The sequence below is a fragment of the Poecilia reticulata genome, chromosome 15, assembly GCF_904066995.2.
Source record: "Poecilia reticulata chromosome 15, P_reticulata-male-v2, whole genome shotgun sequence".
Lineage (NCBI taxonomy): Eukaryota > Metazoa > Chordata > Actinopteri > Cyprinodontiformes > Poeciliidae > Poecilia > Poecilia reticulata.
In genome coordinates, this window is record NC_088844.1 from 19,208,936 (window position 1) to 19,223,292 (window position 14,357).

A 14,357-nucleotide genomic window follows, 5' to 3' on the forward strand; every position below is an offset into this window, starting at 1 on the left:
CGCGCTGTTGCCGCGCTCTGATTTATGGCGTGCTTGTGAGCACTCAGCACACTTTACCTCTTCAGCACTGCAGAGAGGCACAGGATGGCCACGGGGTCTTTGGCTCGTGCCTCCAGGAAACTGATTACATCAATTGCACCTGCCCGCGCCACTCGGAGAGGAAACGCTTTAATATTCCGAGCACACAATAGTGAAGACTGAATCAATTACACTGATCCATAATGAGGAGCCACATAGCAAAAAAAAAAAAAAAAAGAAAATCTCTATTCCTATTGCTAGGGAAAGGGGTGGGAGGGTTGGAGAGTGGTGAAATTTCTCACAATACAGAGATGAAATCTAGCTACATGGCTTCCTGTGTGTGATGCACTACTGCCATTTTGTTAAAGCGCCATGCAGTCTTTTTTCCGTCAACTCTTAATGGGATTTTTACAATATAAAGAGTAAAACGGTGAAATGTATATAGCTGATCATATACTCTCAGATGTCTGCATAGCCTCATGCTGTGGTCGCTAATGAAATCACTTTAGCTGCACTTTGTTTAATGACTGGAAGGTACATCACCTTGCTTCTTTTTTGGTTGCACCGAAGTACATTTATGTTCTTGTGAGTTAAACTGCTCAAGTAACTATTTAATGTTCTCTTTTGTTTTGTTTTTTTTAAGGATTGCCAGCTTTAGTTGTCGCCATTTCAATGGGATTCACTAAAACAAAAGGCTACGGAACACCCTTATAGTAAGTTTTTGCTTTTTTTTCCCCCCACTCCTCTCTTTTAATATTCCGCACACAGACACGTTGGGTTCATGGCAACACTTAAGAATAATGATCAAATCCTTCTGCAGTGGCTTACTTATCCTAAATAGAGCCATAAACAAAGTCCCATGAACCCAATCAAATTTCAAAATAGCACAGCAAGACCCCAATTTCATGTGAGCTGCCTCTCTGCTGGAAACCAAATGCATAAACACTGCTTAAAATCTCCTTAGCATTTTATTGCTCTGTGAAACTTTGGGTGTGGAGTAACAACATATGGCACCTCTCCGCTGACAATTGAGCAAAATAACAATGGTGTGCTGGAGTGCACCATTAACGTGGAAGTTAATGCTGTAGTGGGAGTTAATTGTTTTTTTCCTTGTTTCCCCCGCAGCTGTTGGCTCTCCTTGGAGGGTGGGCTCCTGTATGCCTTTGTTGGACCCGCGGCAGCTGTTGTTTTGGTACGTCTTGGTTACCGATGTCTGCTTTATCCCGCTTTGCTTGTTTATATAATACAATCGACATAAAAATGTGAATGTATTTGTCACTTCATCAGTTATTTTATTAGCAATGAAACAGCATTTTAACTAACGATAACGTTCATTTGTTTTAGCCATGATTCAATATGATTGCTGTTTAACTGTGATGTGGTTTCCAAGTCAAAGTAATGAGCATTCAATCAGGCCCTGTGTTCAAATAATCCCTTTTTATTCACCATATAATAGTCTCCCATGCAGCAATGGGGTTATTAAGTATTTATGATTTAGATTTGTCCAGCGTCTCATATAGGAGGCTAATTTAATTGCCCTATATTTACATAGTTGTAATTACAAAATGACCCACAGACTCATCATTATCCAGACTGCTAAATTACTCAGATGGCAGAAACGTAATGCTATTTTTCACTGTCGGGCTTCCATACTGTGGTAGAATTTGATTCGAGTGAAGAAAATCAAAATTAACACTTTTTAAGCCTTTCTTGGCTGTAGTTTTCTTTTGTGACAGACTTCAGAGGAACACAAGCTCCCGTCTGACCATCTGCAGTGAGAATATCATGCCACAGAGTTAACGAGTTGTAGTTGTACTGATGCTTTACCTCCACTGCTTCTTATAGCAACCAAATACCATAATCCTGTTGGGAGAACATTTGAATATCTTTTATTAGTGCTTTAGTGCTTCTTTTACATTTGAATGCTTTTTATGGGCTACATCAACACAAAGTAGAACATCATTGTTTTTTGAAGGCACAAACTGAAGTATGACGTAGGTGTATTTCTATTACCTCTGTAGTTATTTTTGGGTCAAGGTTAGTACATTTTTGCTATTCTTCTAAAGTTCAGTCAAATTAAATGGAGAATGTCTGGAAACATGACTACTCAAATACTGTTAAATACTCAGATGGATTTTGGTCTGAACTTTGACTTGGCTATTCTCACTGCCAAATACGCTTTGATCTACATAGTCAGTTGCAACTCTTACTATATTTAGGGCAGCTCTGTTGCTGAAAGGTGAATCTTTGCGCATATCAAGATGCTGCCACCTCCATGCTTCAGCTTTGCATTGATGTATCTGCCTAACCTGTCCCCTTTGGTGAATAGCCATCTCTTTCTGGGTTTGTAATCAAGTAATACTCTATTTTTTTTTTTAAATCAAGCAGTTAATGTTTCTTCATGATTTATTTAGAGTTCAGGCTTTATAACCCAGTCATGTGTCTGTTTCCTATCTCCGTCTTTATGTTGCTCGAACCCATAAAATTCCCCGAAAATAAACTGAAGTTTGTGAGTGTGATGTGGCCAATCTGACAGGCAGATTTTTTTCTTCGGGGTACCGGGATGGGATGAGTGTGCAAGCCATGTCTCATCCATTGCCTGGAATGTCATAGAGAAGAGCAAACAACAGAAGCTAGAGGTCAAAGCTCTTTGCAGAATAATGACATCAGTCGCCTGAGTGTGCATGTTCTGCTTCCCTCTCTTCTAACAGGTCAACATGGTGATCGGTATCTTGGTATTCAATAAGTTAGTGTCCAGAGATGGAATCCTGGACAAGAAGCTGAAGCACCGTGCAGGGTATGACAGCACATCCTTGTTAGTACCAGTTTTTCTTCTTCATTTTTGAATATTAACATTTTTCGAAATACAGTCATATTCAATAAATTAGAATGTCTACTCCAGTGAAGCTTGTTTGCCAGAATAAAAGTGACCTTTGAAAAATAACAACCATTAAGAAGGCATTAAACAAAATTTGTAAACGTGCTTATTGGTCTGATGTAGTATTTTAATCTTAAATATCATGTTTTAATTTGCTGCTCAAAATTAAGCACAAAATTGGAACAAAATTCCAGAAAGAAAGGGTTGAATACATCAGACTGTGTATAACTAATCCATATAATGTGTATCACTGAGTTGAGTTACTGAAACAAATTCTAATTATTTGAATATGATTGTAAAAATACTGCATGCTTTGATTATGTTCATGTACATATGGAGATCTGCACCTACTTTTTTATTTTATGTTGGGAAAAAATAAAGAAGTAAATTAGAGGCATAAAGAGGTTAGTTCCCTCTTGGGAGTGACACGGCTTTGTATTTCTCTGGCAGAATGAGTCCAAGATGAAAATGACTTTAACACCCACACACTCACCGGCCATACTGTTCTTACAGGATGATGGAGGAAAAGAGAAGTCAGGTGGATGTCAGAGTTGTTTGTCATGATGTTGTCCCAATGTCTCTTGTGTCCCATAGACAGATGAGTGAGCCGCATACAGGATTAACTCTCAAGTGTGCCAAATGCGGTGTTGTATCAACAACTGCTTTATCAGCAACAACAGCAAGCAATGCAATGTAAGTGCCTGTCAGTGTCTGTGAATCAATAAAACGATGCTGCGGGGAGTTTCTTTATGTACAGGGTGTCCACTGCAGGGTGCGCTAAATTCAGTTTCCAGATGCACCCACAGTACCTCAGAACCACAGTGTGGGGGAGCTTTTGAAACGAGCTTACGTAAACATCAGTATGCAGAGCAAAACCCCACCATCATTCTGGAGGAAAGAGGTCGTCATGGAGATTTAACTCAGATCTCCAGACCTTATCTCGTTTATCTCCCGCACAAAAATCCTTCCTCTCTTCTTCCAGGGCGTCGCTGTGGAGCTCCTGTGTCGTCCTACCTCTGCTGGCTCTGACCTGGATGTCCGCCGTGCTCGCCATGACGGACAAGCGTTCCATTCTCTTCCAGATCCTCTTTGCCGTCTTTGACTCCTTGCAGGGGTTCGTCATTGTGATGGTGCACTGCATCCTACGGAGAGAGGTAGACTCAATCCGCCTTGTTTATTCCTTTACTACTGACAGGGGATTTAAAGCAAATGTCCTGCTGGAACAATCAAATCTGTCGTTGTCTGGGTAAGTAAATTTATTCACACTGAAATTCCTCTCATGTTTAGGTGCAAGACGCTTTCAGATGCCGGCTCAGGAACTGTCAAGATCCAATCAGTGGTGATGCAACAGGAACCTTCCCTAATGGGCATGCTCAGATAATGGTAGGCACAGTCACCCTGTTATCTGCAGTCATTAGAGAGACTGATATTTGACCCAATGTTTCTTTGTTACATATAAAACACTTCCACCATTCTTTTTGTTCTTTAGCGACCTTGAATAAACATATTATTTGCTTTTTGTATTTCTATTATCTTATTTTTGTTCATATTTTTAGTTTTCATCAACTAGACATGTAACATTATTTTCCTTAGATAAAAAAAAAAAAAGAAAAAGAAATACCACAAATGTGCCACAACATGCAAGGTAAAACTTCTGACCATAATGAAAGGCATTAGTTTTGGAAAGACCTGCATCTCTTTGTTTTCCTCTCATGGGAAAGCAGGCGACTGCTACCCTCCCTGACCTTTGGAACAGGACAACAGTATTTTGATGCTACACAGTCCCACCATTGGCAACTCAAAGCAATGATCTGCCATTAAGATTATCATAGCCATTTGAGTGGTACAGTTTTCACACATTAGCAGAACGGTGTCAAGGCTGCTGACATACAGTCTGTTAGCAGTGAGCACAAAAGCTTTGCAACTGCTTCAGCTGCATTTATTTTTCTTTCCTTGAAGCAGAAAGGAAGAACTAATGTTGTTTCGGCTACTTGGAAATAATAATAAATGTATATTGATTTTTATAGCTTGCTATGATTGAGTTGCCGCTTTATTTTCTTGCACAGCATGTAGCACCCGTCACATTTATTGGCAGATCCTGGTTAAAGATGCAATGTAGGACCATAATTCTATTGCTGCAGTAACAATGAAATGTTAGTATCTTTGTCACATTAAATTTGAGAGTTTTGAGAGTGGTGGAACACACTAGAGGGTTAATTTTGACAATTTAAACATTAAAAAGTGAAATCCTGTGTGCTTAGCTGAGCAGTTTAGATTTGAGTACTGCTTAACTATGCCAATCTGGTTTTGTATGATGGTTTGTTGTTTGCTTGAAAAAGAGAAAAAGGAAAAAAAAAAAAACAGTAAGGCTACCAGCTGTTGATCCGCTGCTGTGAAGAAGTAAAATATTAATTCACCCTGTTTGGAGTTCCTTTTATTGAATGTATCAAACTGTTAAGCTACTATGTATCTGTTGAGTCATTGGAGGAGAGGCAGCTGAAATTATTGTGTGTACATTTTTCCATAAACGTTTGTTTTTTTTTTGTTATATAATTTATATCAAAATGTTGAAAAGAAGTGAAAGGCTGCCTTTTTGTGTCTTTTTTGATGTAGTTAAAACCCCTTAGACAGAGGCTAAAATGGCTCCCTCTGTTGTTTCTTGTGGTCATTGAAATCATCTCAGATCTGGTGTTAAAAATATTTTCATTACATATTTCAACAAGTTTGGTGAATAACTATTTTCTCAAAGTCTTTTCCTTATTCATGAAGACACCCTAAAACTTGAATAACATGTTCTCTTGTTTTTCTCATTTTGAAGAATAAATAAGAGAAATGGGCACCTGTGTCATGCCATATTTATACCTAAAAGGAAAAAAAAACTAAACAAGTAATGTCCCTCCTATCAACTTCAGGAACGTATGTATTAAAATACTGATGTTAGTTTATAAATCTCTGAACGGTTTAGCACCACAATACCTTAAAGATCTGTTATTACTGTACCAACCGTCTAGACCCCTCAGATCTTCTGGTTCTGGTCTGCTCTGCATCCCCAGAACCAGAACCAGAACCAGACGAGGAGAAGCAGCATTCAGTTTCTATGCACCACAGATTTGGAACAAACTTCCAGAAAACTGTAAAACAGCTGAAACACTGAGTGCCTTTAAATCTCAACTTAAAACTCACCTGTTTAGAGTTGCTTATGGCTAAATTAGGGTTAGAGTGCCGGTTTTGATGTCTTCCATCTTTTTATGTCCTATAATGTTTTTAATTTCTTCTTCTTTCTTTTCGACGTTTTAATGATGTAATGTTTTTTGTTTTTTTGTTTTATTTTTATTTTATTTTATTTTTTTTAAATCTCTCTCTTTCTCACTGATTATTTCTGTTTTTATTTTAATTATGTAAAGCACTTTGAAATGCCTTGCTGCTGAAATGTGCTATACAAATAAAATTTGATTGATGATTGATTTGATGTATTAAAAATGTTTTAGTTTGATATATCCTGTAGGACAGATGGAACCCCCGGGGATGTTAAAAGAAAATAAATTTCTTAACATTAATGTTTTTTTCCCCCACTTAACTCCAGTTTCAGGTCACATTTTTCAAATTATTTTCAGTTGTACTAAATCCGGTTACAATAAAAACAAAACTAGCTAACTTAAAGCATTTAAAATCATGTTACCCGACTGCACACATAAACGTGGAAAACACTGTTCAGAATAAAATGTATAATATATGAGGTGAAACTTACCGCCGACTGTTCTCTTTCTACAGACAGACTTTGAGAAAGATGTGGACATCGCCTGCCGATCAGGTACAGAACATATGGTCTCTTACTAACAAGATTCCCCTAGCTCTGGTTGAAAAAGGTGTAAACAGTAAGAAAACAGCCCAGGTTATGTAACAACCAACACAGCCCCACAGGAACTTTCCGAAAACACCAAACTTTATTGTGAGAACAAAACATCAGAAACAAAACTACTGGAGCACTCAGTATTTTTCGCATATCTGATATTCGTTGTTATATTTCTCTTATTTACACATTAATGTTGTCATGGAAAAGGGATAGGATTAATCACTAGAAACGTTTAAAAAAAATGAGAACTATCAACAGGAAAAGCATATATAAGCTTCCCCCAATATAAATGAGAGTAGCAACAGGCACTAGACTGAAGCATCATCTGTCTTCAGCCTCTTCTAAACCAGTGAAGAGCACATCCTAAATGGAGCTTAAAGGAATTACTATGCTGACCATTATTCAGAGCTCAGAGAGATACTGAGGCTAAAGCGGCTGTCTGGCATGCTTGACTTACATGGTGCTGTCTTGCGAGCTAAAGTGGATGTGCTGTACCTGGTAGCAGGAGGCTGAGCTGACAGGTGTCATTTATAAATCATGACCAAATTTGAGACCAAATAAAAACTGTCCAGAGGTACGTTGCTCAGAAAATCCTGTCAGTCTGCAGTTTTTTATGTTTATGACAGTGAAAGAAAACAGGTGTTTCTTTAAGAATGAAATGTCCTGCAAAAGTTATTCATAGAGTGCTTATAAAAAATATTCAAACCCTTGGGTGTTTTAGCCTTTTTTTTTTTATCCAATCCCCTGACTTTTCAATAACCTCATGTCTAATTTGCTTGGTATTTTATTTTGTCTTCATGCTGTAATGGCAGCCAGGAACAATGATTACACAGTGGAGTGACCAGCCAGAAACAAGTGTCTTTATATTACAATCACTTAAGACACGGTCACTGCACTCAGGGCTCCAACTGGCTGGCTTTGTTCAATTAGGTCATTCAGTTTAAAGGGCATGAATAGTTATGCAGTCACATGCTTTATGTAAAATATTTTATGTAATTGTTGTTATTTTGTAATTATTCTGGGGGAGAGTGAGGGGGGTTGTCATAAAAGGCACATTTCGATTGTTGTGATTGCTTTGTAAACATCATAAAAAAAAAGGTTAAAACATTCACAGGGGTGAATACTTTTTACAGGCACTGCACCCATTTGAACTTTTTAATTTCACCATGACAATCTTCGATACATTTAATTTGGATTTAACGCAGCACACGACTGTGAAGTAGGTGAGAAAGACAAAAGTGTCTTTTCTTACAGATAAGTCTGAGAATGTGGCATCTGTACAGATTGAGCCACTTTTACTGTTATAAGCCTGAATAAAATCCAGTGTAGCCAACTCTTCTCAAAAGTCAAACTGTGAAAGTCTTAAGGTTTAAGGCAGGGACAGCATTTCTGAGAAGCAGCAAAGAGGCTCATGGCAACTCTGGAGGAGCTGCGAGAAAGTTACGGCCCCAACGTTTTTGGTCACAATGTGAACTTTGTAAAAGAGCGGCAAGAGAAAAAGTGTATTCCTTCCACTTTACAAGTATGCAGTATTTTGTGTTATTTTGTCATGTGATATCACAATGTAAATACATTAGAGTTCTGAGTTGCAATGTGACAGAATATGACAAAGAATCAACATTTTTGCAAATGTTGCAAAAATGTGGTGTGGTGCTTTATCAGGTCATCACCAACTTAGCATTAGCAAACCTGAGGGGATTTCAAGGAGAGAATGAAACTACTTTCTTATTTACAGCAACACTCTCTTGAGATTTCAGTGTGTTGTTGTATCTTTTTGTATTTAGCATAATATCACACTCAGAGCATTTTCATAGTTACTCGTTCTATGATCGCAGTTTTCCCTTGACACTACCACCTCCCTTAAGGATCACGAATATTGATTTGTATTTTGATTGTTCTTTTTTTGTCATTTTGCAAAGTTTAAGACATTAAAGCTCCTTTGATTCGGCAAACAAACTAATATCTGTATCGCCCTGCCCTCCAGCGCTCCACAAGGACATGGGCTCGTGTCGTGCCGCCACCATAACAGGCACGCTCTCCCGCATTTCCCTCAACGATGACGAGGATGAGAAAGTGCCTGAGGGCCTCAACTACTCCACGTTGCCAGGCAACATCATCTCCAAAGTGATAATCCAGCAGCCTTCAGCTTTGCACATGCCAGTAGGAATTGGCGACCTGAAAGACCAGTGCATGTCTGACAGCAATGCTGACATGCGGCGCACAGTCTACCTGTGCACCGACGACGGCATGCGCCAGAGCGACCACGACATGGGCGTCCACGACATGGAGGGCCGCCCGATGCAGGGCCAAATGATGGAGACGGACTACATAGTGATGCCTCGCGCCTCGGCGGGTGTAGTGTCGGGGTCGGCCACCCTGCCCACCCTTATTAAAGAGGAGCCCAAGATGACCGCTGCCATGGATACGCTGCCCCACGAGAGGCTAAAGCATTACAAGATAAGCCCTGACTTCAATATCAACCCGTCGGGCATGGACCACATGAATGTGAACCTGGAGCACCAGTATCCTAGTGCTCCAGAGCAGATGCAAACCCTGCCCTTTGAACCTCGCACAGCTGTTAAGAACTTCCTTGCAGAAATGGAGGAAACTGGGGGCCTATCTCGGAGTGACACTGGCTCCACGATATCAATGAGCTCCCTGGAGGTACATGTTGTCATGCGGATTAAACACAAGCAGCACCAAATTCCACCTTGCCAAATATTTGTCTTATTGCTGAAGTGTTCTGATGACTTACTAAGATGACTCCTTTCATTTTTGTCCTAACAGAGAAGAAAGTCGAGATATTCCGATCTAGACTTTGAGGTACGTAAAAAAAAGATAAATCTTCCTGAAGTCGAGCTTAGCTATTTATGTGTAAAAGGCTGTTTTGCGGCTGTGTTAGCCTTTTGATTTAGTAGTGTCTGTTGTGCCTCTTAAGCTTATTGCTGTAGCATAGCCTTGACTCATCGGGATTTATAGACTTACTGTGTAGTTAAAGTAAAAGCAAGGCTGTCAGCTGACAAACAGGGCAGTAGCTCTCATCAACATTTTATCCTCCTCCATCTCCTTCATCCATTAGCTATATGTTGATTTTCAAACTGTATGCTTTTAAAGTCATTTGCACATTTCACATCTGATTTTATCACTGGTCAGCAATAAAAATATTGGTTTGCAAGTACATAATCAAACCCCCCTTGGCAGATTTTTAGTATTTCCTTTTGCATTGTCAAAGCTTTACTGCATATATAATTTGTAATCTCTGTCAAAACACGGGAAACATGTTGCTTCCGGCAGCTACTTTGGCTCTGGTTGCGTTTTTAGCTTAGATGCACACAAACACTTCAAATGGAAGATTTGTGCCAAGGTTTATCAAAAGGATTTCCTTTACACCAACAAAGCAATAATTAAGGTGGCTTAACACAAAACAATTATGTTTAAGCATTAGGTGTCCCATAAGCCTATCTAAGTTATCTCTGTGTTTCCTTTATTTTGGCAGTCATTCTTGTGTATGCAGAGGAAAGTAAATTTGTTTCAGACCTGGCCTCTAAGTAAACTACCATGACACTAACAAATTGATCAAAGGTGGAGGGGGTGGAGAGGAAGATGCATTTCCATTATTGGCTGTCAATACCAAAGCAAAAACCCTTGCCATTGCAGAAAGTCATGCACACCAGGAAAAGACACATGGAGCTGTTCCAGGAACTGAATCAGAAATTTCAAACCCTGGACCGATTTCGAGACATACCAAATATGGGCAGCATGGTGAGTAACAGGAAACCCAGGGGGGTGGCTGTCAGCTAAATAAAGATCTCAACATCCAAATGATCTATTTAGATATTTGGTGCAGGACACATTTACGTGTGATTGTGCAAATGAGTGGTTATGTAGCAAAAGTGTGCCTTTTACATCTAATGTGCCTGCAATCAGCAGAGGGGCTGCCTCTTAAAAGCCTTGAAGAACAAGGCGAGTCTCAAGAAAAATAAGAGAAATAAAAAAACACAATCTTTGGCAATTTTGCTATAGTGGAGTGCATCCATTCCAATGCAAGGCCCATAAATGCACTTTTCTTTACATGCACATTTATCTACTTAGCAAACCCATCATTTTTTTATTCATTAATGCATGGCAGATTATTTATTATATCAGCAATTACACAAGTATTAGCCTAATAAGGGGAGTCTCTCTCTGCAACTGTGTGGGAGGTGGGACTTGACTCCATTAAGAAGTCGGGCTAATTATGCAATACCTCATGACCTTGCTGCAAACCAAAAGGCTCACCATCTGTCTACACACCTGACTCGATGTGTAGACAATGGGGACATCAGACTTAATCCATCTGTTTGAGATGAGCCGAGCTTTTTTTTTTTTCCCCCGAACTCTTAAGCCATATCAGATACAGCGCTGTGAAGATAAATTACTTCTGTTTTTGCTCTTTGCCTCACCTCAGCATTTCAAATAAAGTTGTTACCGAAGATAACCTGAGTAAATACAAAAATCAGTTTTTAAATGATTTAATTTACCAAAGCAGAGAAAGTCATCCAACCTAATCTGACACTGTTTGAAAAAGAAATCACCCCTCCTGTTAAATAATAAAACAACAGGGTGTTAAACACATTTTCTTGGGGCATTTGTGCTCAGTTGTATTATCTGAGACAAGGTTTGATTGCTCTGAGACATGTAGAAGCCATTTATAAGCTCTTGGGATGCCAATGAACCACAATGAAAGTTGCTATTCATCAAAGGGAAAGACACGTAGCAATGAAGAGCCTTCCCACGAGACTGCATCAGCAGCTTCTCCAGTCGATCACAAAAGGTGACAAAACAAAATCTAAAGCCCTTCCGGCCATCCTTGTTTCACCTCAGGTTAGTATTCATGATTCAGCAAAAAGAAAGAGACTGGTTAAAGATACTGTGCGTAGGATAGTTCCAAGGTCGAAACAATATTCTGTGGAGAGAAAATATAAACGTGAATGCTTTGGGGAGATGGTCCTCTAATTTACTCTGTTGTAAAACTAGAGCAGCGATGCCAAGAAGAGCAAAGTGCTGTTTTTGTATCAGCAGTGTGATGGTCTTTGACTGCAGTGCTACTTCAGGGCCTGCGCTACTTCTCACAACTGATGGAACCATAAATTCTGCTCTGTACCAGAAAATCCCAAACCATTAGTTTGTGACATTAGGCTCGAGCAAACTGAAGTGAGACAGTAACCTGAAGTTCTCTCGCAAGTCCACCTCTGACTGACTCAAAAAACAAAACAAAACAAAAAATTGGCATGATGTTAGTGCTTGAAAACCATCCATTGTGACTGAATTTTAAAAATCCTACAAAAGAAATGAAATCATGATTGCAAAACTGCATTTTGCATTTACTCGGAATATCTTTGATGTCAAAATGTACCTGATGATATGAAAACATCGAGGCATAACAGAAAAGCAAAAACAGGGAAATATCTTTTTAAAACTACTTTACATCACTATAAATAGTAGCCTTTTGACTTCATACTACCACCCTCCCAGTTTTAGTCACCGCTGCAGTACAATGCAGCTTCAGGACCGTTGCCTAGATACAGTGCAAGCACCTTTTTCTATTTATTTATTTTTTTTGTAGAAAACGATAACTACTTGCTTCCCCTATTTTCCTTTTCCCCCCCAAATGAATCTATTGCAGAGCTGGCAGCAAACATTAGTATCCATTTTATATTCCCTGATGGGGAGTCGCTTCTTTCCCTTATTTGCACTAATGTCTTTGGGACTGTCAGTGAGAGCGCATTCAGACGAATGAATGGCTCACACACGCAACACATCCAGTGCTCTAGTTTCTGAGCCGAGGAAAGCAGAGATCTGCTCCATGTTAATAGTACGCATGTTCCCATTTAATACACTGCCATTATCTTTTTGTTATTCGATGCTTCTCCCAGCATTAATTCATTACTTTCAATTAGCAATGCTAGGAACTCATACAATGCCCTTCTGAATGAACTGACCTCACTGGAAAAAAAAAAAAGTACATTTTTGAGAGATAAGTAGGAGTTAAGCTGCTGAGGATGTCATGCTACTAACAACACCTGCTGTTGGCCGTGTTCGCAGGACAAGGCAATGCCAAAACAGAATCCATGGGAGAGCTACAATCCAGCCTGTGAGTACCAGAACTACGCCACTATGAATGTACTAGAATCCGACCCCAAGGACTCACTGGAGATGACGGCTGCAGAGTGGGAGAAGTGTGTCAACCTACCCTTAGATGTCCAGGAAGGAGACTTCCAGACAGAAGTGTAAAGGGTGAAGAAGATGGAGAGGGGGAAAAAAATGCAAACTTGGAAAGGAGGAGAAGGGGATGTATTTTGCACTGATTAAAGCAACAGACTTTTCTAACAGCCTTGGCAAACATATCTGGATCTTACGAGTGTGGCAGGGACATAATGTGCCAATACAATATAAGGACTGGGGAGAGAGGGAAAAAAAAAAGAAAAAAAAAGGGATAAAAACATCAGTGTTACTTTTTGTATTCTCACTAGTGTACTTAGTGTGGGGCAGCCTGGTGTACAATATTTACCATCCTGTGTTACCAATTATCTGTGGAGGAATTGGCTGAAAAAAACGACAACAACAACAACAACTCTCTTAATGAAGCCTCACAAAGCAAATGACATGCCATGTCGTCCCAGCTTCATCGGGTCTAGTTTTGATTTCCTAAAACTGGACCTGGGAGCACAATGTATATATTTATGCAGTTTTTAAAAAGTTTATAACAGTCCGTTTGGCCATTACTACACTTTTTACTTTATAATATAAAAACATGGGAGGCAAAGAGGATTTTTTCCTGTCATATTAAAATGAATGTTTGTCAAGCTACATTCTTCATTGCTTTAAATGCAATAAAGATAATACTCACTTTTATATAAATAATATATTTCACAACTTTAATACTGCAGAATCTGCTTGAAGGATCCCAGCAAGCTCTCTCATCTGCAGCTCTGTATAAAATATTTAAAAACAAAAATGTTGTATGGTGTAAATAAACTTTTGTCTACATATGTTTTACTTGTGCCAATTTATTTTAATGAGGAAAAAAAAATTGCCAACTTGACCAGAAGTTATAGCGAAAAATGTTAACATTTGAAAAGGAATGTAAATAAAAGAGGAAATATGTTCGTACTGCTTCAGAGGTCGTGTCAAGTTTATGTTGTGTGTTGATTGTCAAATGCATCACTCACCTTAAATGAGACATCATCTGAAACAAATGAGTATCACCGAAGTAAACAGGAAGTTAGCTACACACATGAAAATGGTTATTTAAATGGGAAATGAAACGAGGTTGCCGTGCACCACTTATGATCTTCCTGGGTGAAATGCACTAAAACTGAAACATTTGAAACATTTCTGGTCAGAGCGACCGTCTCTTGTAAAATCAAAGTGATACGAAAAGCAAAAACATAATAGCAGTCTAAATCAAAATGATTTTACACATTTTTTACATTACTTTACTTCTCTGTTATATGAATAGTAGACTGGAAATGATTCATAGGGTTGGATATTTCTGCTTGTAAAGCTAATACAAAATGGATCTCAACGCACCACCAACAATCCAATAAATTAAAGTTACAGGACCAG

At 39.0% G+C, this 14,357-nt stretch overlaps 1 protein-coding gene across 8 annotated transcripts in view; it reads left to right on the plus strand.

Annotated features, from left to right (window-relative positions):
- Positions 1-13,904, plus strand: part of adgrb3 (adhesion G protein-coupled receptor B3) — a 124,165-nt gene extending 110,261 nt beyond the window's left edge. For 5 of the 8 annotated variants that reach the window (XM_008429848.3, XM_081616665.1, XM_081616667.1 and 2 more), the window contains 11 exons: positions 662-731; positions 1,144-1,210; positions 2,730-2,833; positions 3,491-3,589; positions 3,879-4,050; positions 4,184-4,279; positions 6,668-6,707; positions 8,734-9,413; positions 9,537-9,572; positions 10,407-10,511; positions 12,834-13,904. In XM_008429848.3, coding sequence (XP_008428070.1) covers positions 662-731; positions 1,144-1,210; positions 2,730-2,833; positions 3,491-3,589; positions 3,879-4,050; positions 4,184-4,279; positions 6,668-6,707; positions 8,734-9,413; positions 9,537-9,572; positions 10,407-10,511; positions 12,834-13,022 — 1,658 coding nt within the window. In that variant the 3' untranslated portion in view covers positions 13,023-13,904. The remainder of the gene's footprint in view (positions 1-661; positions 732-1,143; positions 1,211-2,729; positions 2,834-3,490; positions 3,590-3,878; positions 4,051-4,183; positions 4,280-6,667; positions 6,708-8,733; positions 9,414-9,536; positions 9,573-10,406; positions 10,512-12,833) is intronic. The other 3 variants (XM_008429850.3, XM_081616666.1, XM_081616664.1) reach the window with 3 other exon arrangements.
- The last annotated feature ends 453 nt before the right edge of the window (positions 13,905-14,357 follow it).